The sequence below is a fragment of the Typopeltis vanoorti genome, chromosome 12 (genome assembly GCF_054136105.1).
Source record: "Typopeltis vanoorti isolate ZY-2024b chromosome 12, IOZ_Tvanoo_1.0, whole genome shotgun sequence".
In the NCBI taxonomy this organism is placed as follows: Eukaryota; Metazoa; Arthropoda; class Arachnida; order Uropygi; family Thelyphonidae; genus Typopeltis; species Typopeltis vanoorti.
The window spans coordinates 1,602,389-1,622,019 of NC_143560.1; the positions used below are offsets into that span (position 1 = coordinate 1,602,389).

The following is a 19,631-nucleotide window of genomic DNA, read 5'->3' on the forward strand; positions in this document are numbered from 1 at the left end:
GAGGATGGGGACCAGGAAATTTTTAGACAGTTAAGTTTGGCAAGTGCTAGAAGAATGATTGTTATGGGAAATTTTAACTATAGTAGTATAAACTGGGGAGAGGAAGATGCATGTAGCAATAAGGGAATGGAATTTCTAGAATTCTTGAGGGATAAATGTCTTAGGCAACATGTAATAGAGGGAACAAGAGGTTCAAGAGTTTTGGATTTGGTTATAGCATCAGAAGAGTTGATAATAACTGAGATGACATCTCTCCCACCAGTTGGAGAGCATGACCATATGGTTTTGACTTGGAAAATGAATAGACATGCAGAAGTATCAAAGAGAAGGGAACGTATGTGGAATTATAAGATAGGTGATTATAATACTCTAAAATGCCAACTTGGGGAAGTTTCACAAATGTCCCCCTCAAGGAAACTTTAGAGCTAATCCAAGCTAAATTTCCTCCCAATATCTCAGTCCTATTTCAGTTCACAATGAACTCAGGCTATTTCATTTGGCAGGGAAAATTCTACAAACAAATAGAGGGAACAGCCATGGGTTCACCACTCCCCTACCCAATTTCTTTATGGAGACCTTTGAAGAAAAAGCCTTAGCTTCTGCCCCCACAAAAACCAACCATATGGCTTCGCTACGTTGATGATGTGTTCGCTATCTGGCCATATGGCTCTGATACACTCCTCTCCTTCTTAACACACTTAAACAACCAACACCCCAGAATCAAGTTCACTCTGGAAAAAGAGGAAAACAACAGTCTCCCTCTCCTAGACACACTAGTCACCCACCAGCCTGATGGAACCTTGGTTTTCTCAGTTTATAGAAAACCCACCCATACAGGCAGGTGCATTCACCAACAATCTCCCCCCCACACACACACAACAATATGGAGTGGTGAAAATACTATACAACAGGGCTAAACTAATCTAAACGACAAGGCCCTAAACACTGAACTAAATCACATCCTCAACACTTTCTCAGCCAATGGCTACCCCCCCCATAAAATCCAAAAAATACTGAAACCAACAAACCACAACCCCCCCCCTTCACAATAAGGATTACTGTAAATCCATCACCATTCCCTACATCTGAGGCACCTCGGAAAAAATTATCAAAATCTTAAAAAAACATGACTTCACCTCCTGTTACAGACCATACAGAAAATTGGCATCCCTTATCCGCTCTACTAAAGACCAACACTTCCCCTAGACATACCTGGTGTATACCAGGTCCCTTGCAGCTGTAAACTGTTTTACTTTGGCCAAACAGGCAGGACAGCGAATATCAGAATTTCTGAACACAAGGACTACATCCAGTTTCACAAGTACAGCCACTCGGGCTCACAAAATCTCGCAGACCATGCTCTGGATACACACCACAGAATATGGTGGAAGAAAGCTACAATAATACACAGTAGCAAGTTCAAATTCGAAAGACTATTCATGGAATCAGCCTCAGCCTAAGAAACTCTCCAAACCTCAACAAATTTGGTTGCATGAAACTGCCCCATATTTGGGAGGCTTACATCAGCAGACCTTCAGCCCAACGGCCAAGAACACCTACATAGCCCACTAGGGGGCACCATCAGGACTTTCAGGAGAACAATAGCTTCCTCACTTCATTCTCAGTTACTGTGTTGTAGTGCCTAAGTGCATGTGCCTTTTTTGTTCCTTTTGAAGTTGGCAACGTGATGTTGCTGAAATATCGGAAATATTTATTAAATCATCATCATCATCATCATCAAATTCCTGCCATGTACCCTCAAGGGGTGTACAGGATATGACAGTACTACACGAAAAAATTACATCATTACTAACTTCCTATCTACAATTTTCCTCCAAATCAGTCTGTTACTTGTCAAGACTCCAACATTATCAGATCTTATATTTCTATCGTCTAAGGCACTTTGTACCGTATCAATCCACCTATATCTTGGTCTTCCTCTGGGTCGTTTTCCTGCCAACCTGGCAGAGAACACTTGTTTTGCTAATCTTTCCTCTCCCATTCTATTTAAGTGACCATACCATCTGAGATTAGCTATGCTAACGCATTCCTGGATGCTGACAATGTCAAGTTCTTTCCTAATATCCTCATTTTTAATATGATATTGCCATTGATGCCATCTGTTCACGCCTCTAATCTTTCTCAGGACTCTCATATCTGCGGTCTCTAGTCTTTGGTCAAGTGTTTTACTTCTGACCCAGCTCTCAGATCCATAAGTTAAAATTGGTTTGAACACAGTCTTGTATACAGCTAATTTAGTGTTCCGACTAATTTCTTTCTTATTCCATATGAATTTATTCAATTGACTTCCCACCATACCAGCTTTGCTGATTCTGTTGTCTATTTCTATATTCAGTTTACCATCTTCAGTAAAAATTGTGCCTAAGTAGCTGAAATGTTTTACTTGTTCCACAGGTTCTCCATTCACAACACAGTTGACATTTTCAATGATTCTGCCTATTTTCATTGTCTTTGTCTTTTTATTGCTGACCTTCATACCATATCTATTACAACAGCTATTCAATTTAGTCAGAGAATCTTGCAGACTTGTAGCGGATTTATTTAGAAGTATAACATCATCCGCATAAAGCAAAGAGCTGACATTAACATCTCCAATTTTGATATCATGTTTAATACCACATTCCTTCATAATGTGATCCATATAGATAATGAATAACAGAGGGGATAATGTACATCCTTGTCTCACACCAGATTTAACATTAAACCATCTTCCTGTACTTCCTTCAATTCTAACTGCTGACTCGCAACTCAAATAAAGACTAAGTATTGCTTGATATAATGCCCCATTGACACCATATAACTGCAGCATATTGAATAGCTTCTCTCTTGGCACCTTGTCATATGCCTTTTCCAAATCGACAAAACTTAAATACAGATCTTTGTTATATTCCCATGCTTTCTCGACTATTTGTCGTAAAGTGAAGATCTGATCCTGACAGCCTCTATTTGGCCTGAATCCAGCTTGTTCTTCACCAAGCTTTTCTTCCACAATTCTTCTCAACCGTTTCTCAAGTATACTTGCATAGATCTTGCCAGGAACACTCAGTAGGGAAATACCTCTGTAATTCTCACATTCAGTTTTATTTCCCTTTTTATATATGGGTACTATGAGAGCTCTACTCCAATCATCGGGAATTCGTCCCTCTGTCCAGGCTTTCTGAACTATGTAGTGCAGCCACTGTAAGACTCTTATACCACCATACTTCAGCATTTCTGGTCGAATATCATCTACTCCTGCTGCCTTTCCACATTTCAAGCCTTTGATGGCTTTTTCTACTTCAAGTATGGATATGTATTCCTGACTGCATGCCTGGTCAGTGTTTTTTATCACTGTGCTGTCATCACTGCTTGTTTCATTTAGCAGTTTTTCAAATTAATTACTCCATACTTCAAGGATATCTTTTTCTCCTGTTTTCATTTCACCTTTATCATCTCTAATTCCTTTTACAGCACTCTTTCCTCCATTCCTAAGCTTCTTCAACAACCTCCAGAATATTTTGCCACCTTCTTGATATTTATTTTCTATATTCTTGCCAAAGTCCTCCCATGACTTTTGTTTAGCTAGTTTTACGCACTGTTTAGCTTTCTTACATTTGTCTCTGTATTCTGTAAGAGTAAAAGCTGACTTATTTGCCAGGAACTTTTGATATGCTTTCTTCTTTTCCTTCACTGCCTCTTTAACTTCCTGTGTCCACCAGGGAGTTCTGATTTTTTTTATCTTTGCACACAACCTCACCACATGCCTCTCTGGCAGAATCAATCAATGTTTCCTTCAGAGTTTGCCACTGAATCTCCAAGGTTTGATTCCTGTTCTCAAACTCTTTCATTTTCTTTTCAATAATATTTCTGTATTTTAGTCTACAGTTCACATCTGAGAGCTGCTCAACTTTTATTCGCTTTAAAACTTTCTTACATGTTATTCTTTTCAATATGAAATTCAATTTTATCCTGCTCAAGACTAAATAGTGATCACTTCCAATTTCAAATCCTCTGTACACTCTGGTGTCCTGCACCAGGGAGAAAACATCACTATCAACAATAACATAGTCAATGAGACTTTTCTTATTCCTAGCCTCTTCTCTCCATGTGAATTTGTGCACATTTTTATGTTGGAACATGGTGTTAGTAATAACCAGTCCATGTCCTGAGCAGAAATCCAACAGATATTTGCCATTATTATTAGCTTTGCTCTTTTCTCCAAATTTTCCCAAAATATTTTTGTATGTCTCACAATCATTTCCTACTCTACTATTTAGATCCCCAACAAGGACCAACTTTTCCTTTTTCATTGTGTCAGTTGCTTTTTCTAAAGCCTCAAAAAATTCCTCCACTTCTACCTTAGTAGAACCTTCTGTGGGACCATAGGCACAAATAAGTCTCAATGTCCAGTTCCCCATTCTCATATTTGCCCACATTACTCTACTTGAGACTGACTGCCATTCAAGAAGATTAGTGTTTTGTGTTGAATACTATGGCTACTCCTTCTTTTCCTTGATTGTTATTGCCTGAATATAACATTTTGTATTTATTGCTCAGAAAGATCTCACCAGTTTTGGTCTTTTTTGTTTCAGTCACCCCTATTATGTCGATCTGGTACTTATCTAATTCCTCAGCTAGCTCCATTTCTTTGCCATTCAGGCTTCTTACGTTGATAGTACCGATCTTTAACTCTGGTGATGTTGAGTTGGGGTTTGTTTTCAGATTTGTTCCAGTAGCTGACTTTTCGCTGTTCGCCCTGGTTCTCTGGCGAAAACAACGGGGGCCTTGTTTAACCGGGCGACGCCCCAGCCGGCATGAAATTTTGTCATGTTGTACCATCATTTTTTATTTTGGTTTAACCAATAAGAATACAATTTGGTCGGCTAAATCCCAAATTGCCAGCCCATCCTCGTTCGTTCAGTATCAAAGTAGATACCCAACAGGGTGCACCACGAGAAGGTGAGGATTGGACATTAGGTCAGAAGCCCTGGTCGGTTCTCCGCATTCCTTTAAAGGCTATGTGGAGGTCTCCTCTCAGTTATACAGCTTTGACCCTTAAGCACCCCATATTTATTAAAGTGTAATGTAATTTATATTCTTATATACGTTGCCAATTCTTAAGTGATTTAGTAATGCATGACCAACATATAAGATTGTCTACGAGAATTGCCATATTAAAAATTAGGATATTATGAGAAAATCTGATATTGTTTGCATTCAGGAATGTGTTAGCAAACCTAATATCAGGTGGTATGGTACTTAAACAGAATGAGAAAGTTAGCAAGACAAGTGTTCATTGTCAGGATGGTAGGAAAAAGGGTTCACAGACAATTGATCGCGGGAAAATTGATCGAGAGGAAAATTTATCGCAGGGAAAATTCATTGCGAAGAAACTCATCGAGAGGAAAATCATTGCAGAAAAAATTTGCTAAAAGCGTTATTCGCTAGAAAATTGAAGTCAGTTTGGTTTAACACGTGTTATGTAGAAGTATGTGATATTCGATAGCAAATTGTATCTGAGAGATACCGCGAACTCCGATGTCAGTATAGTATTGGTTTAGTTTGTTTGTTTTTTATTTACCATTGAAAATGGTTGGAAAAATATATCGACAGGATGATCCATCAGATGTTGAAGAGATTCAGTGAATGTTACTCAAATCCGATGATGAGAATGATAGAGTCGAATGCAAAAGTGATATTTGATAGTAAATTGTATCTGAGAGATGCCGCGAACTCCGATGTCAGTATAGTATTGGTTTAGTTGTTTGGTTTTTTTTTATTTGTTTCTTTTCAATAATGTATCTCTTGGATTCAAGCGACCTAAGCTGCAATTTTTTCGACCGCGACCTCTGCAGGGTTAATTAACTTCCCAACCAGCAGGATGTTCAGGAATACCTTGTATAGCATGGTTTTGAACAACGCGGTTTTTATTATTACACTTATCATTATTACACTAACATTGTCAACACTGACCGGCGACTCCCGGGTGCCGCAAGTGATAGTCGAGAGCCACGTTTATGCAGCAGTTATTCGATTGGCTTTGACATAGACACGTTCTTTCCCCGCGGCATTTTATTATTTACATTAATATTAGTATTTAATATTTTTTATTATTTAAGTATGATTGAAAAGAGACAAAACAAAGAAGACACTCTTGCAGTAACAAAAAAAAATGCAAGTGGTTGACATTAGAGAAGAAACTTGAAATTATAAAATGTCACGAGAATGGCGCTTCGTTTGCTAAAATAGCACGTGAGAATTCAATGAATGAGTAATCTGTACGAACAATTATTCAGAGTAAAGAAAAGATTAAACAACATGGAATGAGCACCACTTCTTATGTCAAAGATGATCATGAGAAATCGATCTTCTACAATGGAAATATGGAATGCCTTCTAATGATTTGGATTAAAGATTATAATCAGAAAAAGATTCCTTTGAGTCAAATGATAATCCAGGCAAAAGCAACAAGTCTATATGACAAAATAAAAGAAAATGAAAGCGAAAATGAAGGAGGTACAACCAGTGAAACTTTTATAGCAAGTCGCGGGTGGTTCTACAATTTCAAAAAGTGTATGGGACTCCATAACGTAAGAATCCAAGGTGAAAGCGCAAGTGCTGACACTAAAACTGCAGAATTATTTCCCAATGAATTGAAGGAGCTTACTGAGAAGGAAGGCTACACAGATGATCAAATTTTTAACGCTGACGAGACTGGCTTGTTCTGGAAAAGAATGTCATTATGCACATTTCTAGCAGAGAAGGAAAAAACACAAGCTGGGTAAAGTGTCAAAAAACCGATTGACACTTTTACTAGGAGGTAATGCATCAGGTGATTTAAAATTGAAGCCACTATTGCTGTACAGAGCAGAAAACCCAAGAGCTCTTAAGGGCTTTACAAAGAACAATTTACCTGTTCATTGGCGTTCGAATAAAGAAGTGTGGGTGACTCGTTCAATTTTCGAAGACTGGTTTAAAACTTGTTTTTGCCCTTAAGTTAAAAGCTATTGTAAAAAGAATGATATTCCTTTCAAAATTTTGCTTTTATTAGACAATGCGCCAGGCCATCCAACTCTATTGACTGACTTAGATGAAAATGTCAAGATTCATTTTTTCCCTCCAAACACAACATCAATTCTGCAGCAGATGGATCAAGGCATACTATTTAAGTCGAACTTTTGCTCAAGCTATTAAAGCTGCAGCAGAAGAAGATTCTTGGACTTTGAGTGAATTTGGGAAGAAATTTAACATAAAAGATGCCATTCAAAATATTGATGAATCTTGGCAAGAGGTGACTCAAAGCAACATGAGAGCTGTATGGCATAATATCTTGCCACATTGTTCAAAGGACTTTGTTGCCTTTGCAACACAGAAAGAGGAAATCTCAACAGAAATTGTGCAGTATGGCAAAGATCTTAGTTTTACAAGTTTAGATTGTAACAATGTGAACAAATGTATTGATTCTCATTCAAATGATCTGGATGATGAAACCTTTTTGGAGTCAGAACAACAACGAGCCAATGAAGCAGAAGACGACGAAGATGACCCCACTGATGTCATGGTTGAAGAATTTTTCCTCTGCTGACCTTTCAACTTTTGTGAGAAAAATCGACGAAGCTTCTGACTTTCTCATAAATGCTGACCTGAATTTGGAAAGCAGCATCAAAGTGAGACAAAGTCTCAATAATGCCATCAAATGCTACAGAGATCTAGTACTTGAAGAGACAAAGAAGACAAGGATAGTTCAACGAACACTAAAAGACTACTTTAGTAAAAAGTATATTACAAAACAAATATTGAAGCAATATTTGTTTTGTTTTCTATATCTTTTATATCAGTTTAAAAGGATTTTATTTGTTATTTAGTTAATAAAAATAACAATTTTTTTTCATTATTAAACATTTTTATTATCCTAAATTTTTGTAATAAACAAATTAAATTGAAAACCTTTATAAATAGACCTCGAACAACACAGTTTTGCATAGCGCCGACGCTTCTTGGAACCAATTAACCGCGCTATACAAGGCATTCCTGTATATATACGTCCAGCAAATCTGGACACAAGTCAGACCACTTGTTGAAAAAACATGAATATCAAGTGCATTTGACTGTCATATCCATTAAAAGGTGCAATAATCCTTCACACCGACGAGAACACTTAACCAGATTCCCTCGCATATGTAGCTACATTCAGTTACCTATTGCCAGAAATGCAGTTGCTTGCCATTTGCTCGGTAACTGGAATCTAAATTATATTACCTACTAGTTACATTTATTTTTGCTACTTGTTTTATTGTATAATTATAGTTTTTAATGCCAGTGCAAATAAGAGATCCGTTCATATTTCTTCACTTAAGATTGTATTACTCTGGAGAACAACGCCACTATCATTTTCTTTTGTTAATTATCTTAGTCACCAATACATTTTATTCTCCCAAAACTTGATTCAAGATAATTATTTTTGTCAAATAATTATTTTATAAATTCATAAAAATCTGAATCTTAAAATAAATACAGCCTCCATTTACAAATTGTTTTCTTTTTTATTCATAATCTTAGTTAGAAAATTAGTTCACAGATTACGTGAAGGTTCATTCTTTTACAATATTACCTTATAATCATACATAAATCTTGAATCATATCACATAATGTATAATATTTATAATGTAATCTGTAGTTCTTTGCAAAACTTTATTGGTTTCCTGGGATTGCTCATTACATATTGAAATGAACGGCTATTATGAAGTAAACTGTTACATATTTTTGCTAATTTTGACATTATGCTGCAATTTCGAAGTAAGTAGTAATACTTTCCTACAGTTCATCATTAGAAGCATGTATAGGTGCATGTATCAAAATTAAATTTTATTTCCAAAATTTTCATAATAGAATTAAAATTGTATTTTGTCTTTGATCACCGCCTTTCAAACTATCACACACACACACACACACACACACAAATACTGCTAGGTAATATGCGTGCACCTTTATTTATTTGAATTCGTTATTTTTCCAAAGTAATTGTACCACATCACTTTTAATATTCCAATACTGAAATTAAATTGTGATTATTACAAATGAGCAAATTTTATATATTTTCTCATTTATATTATTTCCTGATAAATATAAATCATTAAATTGTGTGATATTAGGGAAATTAATGTTTCAAAAACAGTGTCATCATACAAAAGCAATATCACAATAAATTTTTTTTTTAATATTTTTTTAAAGAAATATTTTTTTTTAAATTTTTCTTATATGAGAAAAAAAATTTTCACATATATCTGTGATGAATTTTCGTGTGATTAATTTTCCCCATGATTAAATTTCCTGCGATGAATAGTCTCCGCAATGATTTTTCCTTGCGATGAATTGTTGGCAATCAATTTTCCCGTCATGAACTGTCTAGACATAAGGAAAAAGATCCTGAGGAGGACCAAGATCTAGGCAGACTGATACAGTAAAAAGTGTCTTAGAAGACAGAAATATAGGTTCTAATGGTATTGGAGTCTTGACAGATGAACTGATTTGGAGGAAAAATTGTCAATAGTTAGTTAGTAATGATGTAATTTTGTTTAATGTAGTACTATCACAATATTCTGTACATGTCAGGAATTTGATGATGATGAAGATTAAGCTGATGATTAGCATAGGCTGTGCATTATTTTTTGGCTATCTGGAGAAGAATACCTATGTTACATCATGTTTTTTCCTTAAATCTATATTACTATTATTCCCTCTTGTGCCAACTAAGAATGAGATCTCCAGTCTATCTCTCTAGGGCCGTCTCCTTTTCAAACTCTGACAAATCTGTTTGTTCCAGTCAGAGTCCTAGGACAGAAGAATTCTTGCTCAGAGAAATTTTCCCATTCTAACAGCTACCTAAATTCATTAAATATATATAGCGTCTATGGAGATCTCAGTTTGCAGTCATGGCCCTATCCTTTCTAATTATTCTATACCCTCCCCTTATGCATAGGTTCAAACTTTTATGAGTGGTAAATTAGTCTCATGCTCAAACAAAACTCAGGTTTACATAGTAAAACATGTTTATTAAAGATCTAATAAGTTTACAATTAGGTTTCAACATATCAAAAGCTTATCACAATACCTATACTAAATCAACTGACAATCATAAATGAACATTCTAGTTAATGAACATATAACTCATATCCTCTGGTCAAATTAAACACACTTAGCATGGGAAAATACAAGTTTACAATTTTAACTTCAAATGCTAACACAGACCCCACCACATTAATTAGGTCTCACACAAGAACTTAAGTCCTCCGATTACCAGTCCAATGGAGCTAACAAGTTACAATGCATATAAGTCATTCAAAAGGTACTCTAGGCAATTGTCCATTTTTCATCCAATTGGAAACTGATTCACCCTTTTCCTCTAATGCTAATTGTTAATAAAATAAGAGAATTCTATACATTACCACCACCGCATGAGGTTACCGTGTCCCCTTTGTCCGTCCTTTACTGTTAGATACTTTACTGCTGCAGTGGGTTGTATCCACGTGGAGGTCACTTCACTCGTCACATACAACAATTTTCTGCACTCTGCTGGGTAAACGCTTATCTCGCTGGTCACTATCGTCAGACTGCCCATCTCCCTGGAGGAACCTTCCGTTGTCTCATTCTGGTAGCACTTCTACCGATGGCCCGAGTCGGTGGACGCTGCCATCTCGCATACAGCTCGCCCGATACTCGCCAGTCAGCAACAGGGAGAAACTTGCTGCCCGATGCCGTAGAATTCCCTTCTACTGGTCAGCATCGTGGGTCCAAATGAAAACAGGAAGAGAAAAAACGGGGGTCGAAATCCATGCGAATCCGCATTTATTATCTCTTGTTGCGCCCTCTTTTCGCTGCAGAACTTTTGTTTGCATTGACATACATTTTGCAGAGAGTCACAATATTTCTACCTAGACACAAATTCCTCTTTTTTGTACTTCATTTTAAGGTAATTCAATTATGTTCTCCATTAACAATTTGTTTCTTTACTAACAGTACAAGTATTTCTTGGTTATTATTGGATTCTTGTTAAATCTTGAATGAATGATACTTTTGATGAAAAGGACGCTGCCATCTGGCGTACAGCTCGCCCGATACTCTCCAGTCAGCAACAGGGAGAAACTTGCCACCCGATGCCGTAGAATTCCCTTCTACTGGTCAGCATCGTGGGTCCAAATGAAAACAGGAAGAGAAAAAACGGGGGTCGAAACCCATGCAAATCCGCATTTATTATCTCGTTGCGCCCTCTTTTCGCTGCAGAAGTTTTCTCACGGCGCCTTCCTATTGGTCCTTAAGTTGTTTAGTCACAACTCTTCTCCTCAAGAGCAATCTTTTCAGGGAACGCAAGTTCAATTTGCTTTCCACGAATGCCTTCGCTTCGGGCATAACTCACACGCAACCCTTGGACTTTTGTTTGCATTGAAATACATTTTGCAGAGAGTCATTTTTTTCTTACTAGTGTTTTCAAACAACAATATTTCTACCTAGACAGACAAATTCCTCTTTTTTGTACTTCATTTTAAGGTAATTCAATTATGTTCTCCATTAACAATTTGTTTCTTTACTAACAGTACAAGTATTTCTTGGTTATTATTGGATTCTTGTTAAATCTTGAATGAATGATACTTTTGATGAAAAGGTCCTTATTCAAGATCTAACACCTACATCCAGCTTTTCGGGTCTAGGAATAGTCTTCATCATCAAATGTTCTAAAACACCAGCCAGACCAGAGCACTCCATTTCTGTCTATCTTCCCATATTCTTTCTTCATAAATACTATTTCATCTCAAGTTTATTTCTTTTTTTCTAAATCCTCTCCTATCTAAAATAAGACTAAGAGAATCTTAATCTACTTAAAATATTAAATGAGAAACTAACAAACTGTGGCATTAATATCTAGGTAACATGTAGCCATATATTTCCAATACTGGAAGTAGAAACAGCCATTATTAACTGAAAAAACCTGAAATTACAGGGCTAAGATCAAAAACTGAAATAAAATGGTAAAATTTATTCAGAATTGATAAAGACCTCACAACTGAACAGCATGGAACATTAAGCTTAGAGCTTTGATGGGAACTAGTATATCGAACATGTTAGTGCTGAACAGAAACTTTTTAATCAACATGGAATATCACAAATTTATGTAAGGTGCATCCAGCATATAAATAACTAATAACTGAATAACTGTTCCCAACCAACTAAGGAATATATCGTAACTTGAAACAAGATATGCGAACCCTCTGTACATTAAAAATAAAAAATTTGCATGCTTTTTGGTATATTAGAAAATTACATCTAAAATGTAAATGATACCAACCTTCAGTATTCAAAGTAATAAGGGTCACATTTGAACCAGAAGGTACTGTTCCCGCTCCAATACCATCTTCAGAACTCACACTGCCAGGCGATGCTATTATTTTGGTTTTAAAAAAAAAAAAAGTTATTTTAATATTATCAAATAATGATAATCAATTATTCAAAACTTGAAATATACCTGAATCAAAAAACTTTCCTGACCTCTTCATTCTTCTTACCTGCAGCACTAAAAACAAATCAGAAATTAAATTTGCTTATTGTCTTCTAAAGCAACTCATAAAACAAGAATTTCTTTTAGCCAAATATTCATTGGTTTAAATAATTTAGTTAACACAAAATTCATTTTATGAATATGTTATGCATTAGGGATGCATAAGGATCAAAGTTGTATAACTGAGGGGAAAACCTCCAAATAACCTTTAAAGGAATGATGAAAACCGACCAGGGCTCCTGAACTAATGTCCAATCCTCACTTTCTTATGTGGCGAACCCTGTTAGGTATCTACCCAGATACTCAAAAACGAGAGTTGGCTGGCAATTTGGGATTTAGCTAACCAAATTATACTCATATTGACTTAAACCACAATTTAAAATGATGGTATAACATGAGAACATTTAGAACATGATTTATATAAAATAAGACCCAATGTATTATAAGATTTTGAAACACCTAAATGCAGATGCCAAAGAAAACATAAAATTAAACACTGAATTAAAATTAGAAGAATTTCTAAATTACTACACAGAACTGTGGACAAACAAATATTTAAAAAAAAAGACAACTGGCAAACAATTAACGAAAATGAAAAGGAAATAACTGAAGAAGAATTAGAAATCAGCCTGAAAGAAACAAGAAATGGAAAATCACCTGGAGAAGATAAGCTAGGTTCAGAACTATATAAATACGCAGGAACAAGATTCAAAAAAAGACTCTTATTATTTTTAAATAAAATTTACTCAACTGGTATCCCTCCCAATAGAATGGAAAAAAGCAATTGTGATTCCTATCTTTAAGAAAGGTAATGGAGATGACCCTAAAAACTATAGAGGTATCAATATACTAAATTCCTGTTACAAAATATATAGCAGAATCTTAAATAACAAACTAATGAATATTCCGAAAACTTTATTCTAGAGATACAGAATGGATTTAGAAAAGGACGATCATGTACAGACCCAGCCTTTTGCCTAAAATTAATAGTAGAGAAAAGAAGAGAATATAATTTGGAAACACATATTGCATTTATTGACTTTGAAAAAGCATTTGACAAAGTTAAAAGAAACATATTATTTAACATATTAATAGAAAGACAAATACCAAATAATATCCTAAAAGCTATCACAAGTATATATGAAAATAATCAAATACAAATAAGATTAAATCACGAGCTATCATATACAAGAGAGATAAACCAAGGGGTCCAACAGGGATGTCCCCTCTCAGCAACTCTTTTTAATATCTACTTAAATGAAATAATAATAAAATGGAGTAAAAATTTACACCAAGGAATTAAACTTTCACCTACAGTTAACTTAAACACTCTCCTCTTTGCAGACAACCAAATAATAATTACAAATTCTGAAGATAACTTACAGAAAGCTATTTTAAATCTAAATGAGATATCCAAAGATTATGGTATGATAATATCAACAGAAAAATCAAAAACTATGGCCTTTAAAGGACAAGATCCAGCAAGAACAAAAATAGTAATAGATAACAAGATCTTAGAACAGGTGAATTCATTTAACTACCTAGGATGTATGATCACATATGAAAATGAAAAAGATATAAACGTAAAAATTGCAAAATATTTAAAAATAACAGGTGCAATTAACTCTATATTTAAACCAAACCTAGTTCAAAAACAAACCAGGCTAAAAGTATACAATACATTAGCCTTACCGGTCTTAATGTATGGAAGCGAAATCTGGACAATAAAACAAAAAGACAAACAAAGATTAACAACAGCAGAAATGAAGTTTTTGAGAAAAACTGCAAAGTATACCCTATTTGATCACAAAAGAAACGAAGATATTATGAAAGAATTAAACCAAGAACCAGTAATAGAAAAAAATAAAAAATATATACATAAATGGATGAAACACGTTCAAAGAATGAAAACAGAAAGATTACCAAAACAAGCCTTAAAGTACAAGCCATTAGGGAAAAGAAAACCAGGACATCCTCTTAAACGATTCAACGATGACTTCTAAGGCCAGAACAGGCCATGCTAGGCCTAAATCCTTGATACGTATGATGATGATGATGGTATAACATGAGAGAATTTTGTATCAGCTGGGGCTTCACCCTGTTAAACAAGGCAGCCATTGATCAGGGAACCAGGACAAACACCTAAAAGTGACTATTGGAAAAACTCCTGAAGCACCATCCCAACTCAACATCACCAGAGTTAAAGATTGTACTATCAACATAAGATGCCTCAATGGCAAAGAACTGCAGCTAGTCGAGGAATTGGATAAGTACCAGATCAACATAATAGGAGTGAGTGAAACAAAAAAGACAAAAATTGGTGAGATCTTTCTGAGCAATAAATACAAAATGCTACATTCAATCAATAACAATCAGAGAAAAGAAGGAGTAGCTATAGTATTGAACACTAAATACAAGGTTAATCTTCCAGAATGGCAGGCAATACCAAGTAGCGATGTGGGCAAATATGAGAATGGGGAACTGGACAATGAGACTTATTTGTGCCTATGGTCCCACAGAAGGTTCTACTAAGGTAGAACTGGAGGAATTTTTTGAGGCATTAGAAAAAGCAACTGACACAATGAAAAATGAAAAGTTGGTCCTTGTTGGGGATCTAAATAGCAGAGTAGGGAATGACTGTCAGCCATACAGAAATATTTTGGGCAAATTTGGAGAAAAGAGCAAAGCTAATAATAATTGAAAAATACCTGTTGGATTTCTGCTAACGACATGGACTGGCTATTACTAACGCAATGGTCCAACATTAAATTGTGCACAAATTCACATGGAGAGAAGAAGCAAGGAATAAGAAAAGTCTCATTGACTATGTTATTGTTGATAGTGATGTTTTCTCCCTGTTGCACGAAACTAGAGTGTACAGAGGATTTGAAATTGGAAGTGATCAACATTTTGTCTTGAGCAGGACAAAATGTTGATCACTTCCAAGATGACTTTTATTACTTTAAAACCATATAAGAAAGTTTTAAAGTAATAAAAGTTGAACAGCTCTCAGATGTGAAGTGTAGACTAAAATACACAAATATTATTCAAGAAAAATGAAGGAGTTTGAGAACAGGAACTAAATCTTGGAGATTCAGTGGCAAGCCCTGAAGAAAACACTGACTGATTCAGCCAGAGAGGAACGTGGTGAGGTTGTTTTTGCAAGGACAGAAAAATCAGAACTCCACGGTGGACGCAAGAAGTTAAGGAGGCAGTGAAGGAAAAGAAGAAAAGAACACCAAAAGTTCACTGCAAATAAATCAGCTTTTGCTCTTAGAGAATACAGAGACAAATGTAAGAAAGGTAAACACTCTAAAATTAGTTAAACAAAAGTCATGGGAAGACTTTGGTAATAACATCATCATCATTCATCATCAAATTCCTGCCATGTACCCTCAAGGGGTGTACAAGATATGACAGTACTACATGAAAAATTTACATCATTACTAACTTCCTATCTACAATTTTCCTCCAATCAGTCTATTACTTGTCAAGACTCCAACATTATCAGATCTTATATTTCTATCATCTAAGGCACTTTTCACCGTATCAATCCACCTATATCTTTGTCGTCCTCTGGGTCATTTTCCTGCTAACATGGCAGAGAACACTTTTTGCTAATCTTTCCTCACCTATTCTGTTTAAGTGACCATACCACCTGAGATTAGTTCTGCTAATGCATTCTGATGCTGATATTGTCAAGTTCTTTCCTAATATCCTTGTTTTTAATATGATATTGCCATTGAGGCCATCTGTTCGTGCCCCTAATCTTTCTCAGGACTCTCATATCTCCGGTCTCTAGTCTTTGATCAAGTGTTTTACTTCTGACCCAGCTCTCAGATCCATCGGTTAAAACTGGTTTGGTAATTTCACTCTTATACCATATGAATTTATTCAATTGACTTCCTACCATACCAGCTTTGTTGATTCTGTTGTCCATTTCCATATTTAATTTACCATCTTCACTAAAAATTGTGCCTAAGTAGCTGAAATGTTTTATTTGTTCCACAGGTTCTCCGTTCACAATGCAGTTTACATTTTCAATGGTTCTGCCTATTTTCATTAGCTTTGTCTTGTTATTGCTGACCTTCATACCATATCTATTACAACAGTTATTCAATTTAGTCAGGGAATCTTGCAGACTTGTAGCAAATTTATTTAGAAGTATAACATCTTCTGCATAAAGCAAAGGGCTGGCATCAACATCTCCAATTTTGATATCACGTTTAATACCACTTTCCTTCATAATGTGATCCATATAGATAATGAATAACAGAGGAGATAATGTACATTGTTGTCTGACACCAGATTTAACATTAAACCATCTTCCTGTACTTCCTTCAATTCTAACTACTGACTTACAATTCAAATAAAGACTAAGTATTGCTTGATATAATGCCCCATTGAAACCATATAACTGTAGCATATTGAATAGTTTCTCTCTTGGCACCTTGTCATATGCCTTTTCGAGATCTACAAAACTTAAACTTTTTGTTTCAGTCACCCTTATTATGTTGATCTGGTACTTATCTAATTCCTCAGCTAGCTCTATTTCTTTGCCATTCAGGCTTCTTATGTTGATAGTACCAATCTTTAACTCTGGTGATGTTGAGTTGGGGTGAGTTTTCAGATTTGTTCCAGTAGCTGACTTTCAGCTGTTTGCTCTGTTTCCCTGGAGAAAGCAACAGGGGCCTTGTTTAACTGGGCGATGTCCCATCCAGCATGGAATTCTGTCATGTTGTGCCATCATTTTCTATTTTGGTTTAAGCCAATAAGAATACAATTTGGTTGGCTAAATCATGAATTGCCAGCCCATTAATCATTAAAAGCTAGACTTTGGTCTAGCTACTCACTGATGAACCCTCAATAAAGGCTGAAACCGGTCTGGGTAGTGACCTCCCACCATAATGTAATAACAGCATACATTTCCTAGGAAATGTGTTTTTACATGATGGAAAATACCAAGAATAGCGATCAGAACTTTACCACCTTTGCTGCAAGTTGCCCGATATTGTACTACGTACTAGGACTACTTGCATTAGATCACGCTAGTAATTGCTGATAATTTTATAGTTTACTATATTCTGTCATGAAACTCTCTGATTCCAATCTTTGAGTTTCTTATTCGGTTTTAAAATAATGTGGGATTTAATATCCTCTTAATTTAAATAAGATTATGAAGGGACTGGGAAATTAATAGGCAATTCGGAATATTTCTACGGAATTTTAAAATTACGACGAATTCCAGTTGTTTTGAAGAAGAACAGTGCAAGGCTGAATTTAATGCATAGTAATAAATAAGGAATAAGTAGATTACCTAATACGAGTGCATCATGACTTATGAAGCTCTATGTTTAACATTTCAGTTATTATAGTGAAGATTTCTTTTGAATAGTGTTGCTTCAGAGTGATAGTTAACTACAGTTTTAAGTGTGCCTATAGTGAATCCAATGTGTAAAAGATGTAACTTGGCAAGAGCAGTCCATTTTTTTTATATTTCAGCGTGAAGATATGAGTTAGCTCAGCCTGCTATATCTTAACATTAACTGTGTCATTCTACTAATAATAGCCAAAGTATGGAGCTTTAAAGTGTTTCCCCCTTGAAGTGATAACTGCCTCATAATTAAATTAAGTGTTAGTTGACTAAGAGAGAATTAGGGAATTCTACTTTTTAAGAATAATTACTGTGAGATTCTGTATCATTGAACTGTGTGGACCATCTTCAATTATTTGGATGAATATAGTATTGACAGCTGAATGTGCGATGCCTAATGTTTTTAGTTTGTTATGAGTATTTGGACTAAGCTGATTTGCATTTTCTTGTTTTTAAAGTTTTACTTAAATGTACATGTTCTATAACCCTGTATTAAATGTTTATTTTATTGGATTCAATTTGTTGTTTGCCTGATTTTTCTTCATTGCACCGCTCATAAAGTTTATCGGACCTTGCAGAAGCATCAAATATTTATTTTAAACTCGGCCTGTAGAAAAGTGAGATTGCTAAGTTAGTTGATGATTGATTCCACTATATTATATAGACTTATCTGAATATAGGGTGGTGCAGGATAACATAAATTTCTCTATATTTGGATTAGTAATCAACCAACAATGAATTAAGATAAAAAAAAAACAGATAATTTAAACAAGAACTACGTTCTAACAAGATGGTGAAATCTAGGTGAGGTATCATATTTTTTAATCTTTCCTCAAAGTTTCAGTTTGCAATGCGACCGAGGCATGCTGAATTAAATTTTACAAACTAATGTTTTGAAGGAAAAAAAAAAGTTTATTGAAAAAAACAAAAAAAATCTGATCAACACATTCACTACGAGCTATGTTTCGCACATGTGGTTCATCTGGCAGTAGCTCGCTTGACTTGTAACATGTCTTTTCTGCTTTGAGCAAGTAAGCATATTTTTGCACATTTGGCTAATGATATATATACAAAAAAATTATTATTAGTTAATTTTCACAAAATAAAAATCTTCCCACTTTTTTTTTTTTTCCTGAAACAAAGCCCTCAAATTCTGACATGCATAACTACAGTTTATAGCAAAACATATAATTCATTCCCATAATACTACAAATGTAAATTATTGGATATTTTCCTGACTCATAAATCTATTTACATTCATGTCTATTCATTCCCTCAGATGTGCAGGCTATATGCAAAAGGTTCATATCTGATTAATGCAGTGTGAAATATAATTATCTACACCTTTAGAAATTTTAAAATAAAAAAAAGTATAGAATTTCTCTTAATTCTCAGTGGCATATATATATAACTAGAAAGCAAAAACTTTTCCCTTCTAACAAAGCTTTGGTTTCTCTAGAAAGTATACATAATGATACCTTGTGCTTGAGAGATGGCAATCCAAAAATATGCAATGATTTGTCACACACCGCTTCATGAGCAAGTACCAAATGATACAATTTGTATGATGCCCAGCATGAACATGTAAAAATTAATTTTTAACATGTTCATGCCAAATAACTTATGTGATAATTTTATTTATCATAAAATTTTCACTCAAATATCAAAAGCATTTTCAATATGAATTTTAAATTAAACAGACAACCA

General features: G+C 35.0%; 1 protein-coding gene across 2 annotated transcripts in view; it reads right to left on the bottom strand.

Annotated features, from left to right (window-relative positions):
* LOC150100543 (protein BANP-like) overlaps positions 1 to 19,631 on the bottom strand; it is a 130,375-nt gene that overhangs the window by 95,329 nt on the left and 15,415 nt on the right. Inside the window, exons 3-4 of one of the 2 annotated variants that reach the window (XM_090401550.1) lie at positions 12,518 to 12,565; positions 12,341 to 12,433 (exon numbers count right to left, since the gene is read on the bottom strand). In XM_090401550.1, coding sequence (XP_090257676.1) covers positions 12,341 to 12,433; positions 12,518 to 12,548 — 124 coding nt within the window. In that variant the 5' untranslated portion in view covers positions 12,549 to 12,565. The remainder of the gene's footprint in view (positions 1 to 12,340; positions 12,434 to 12,517; positions 12,566 to 19,631) is intronic. The other variant, XM_090401551.1, reaches the window with a different exon arrangement.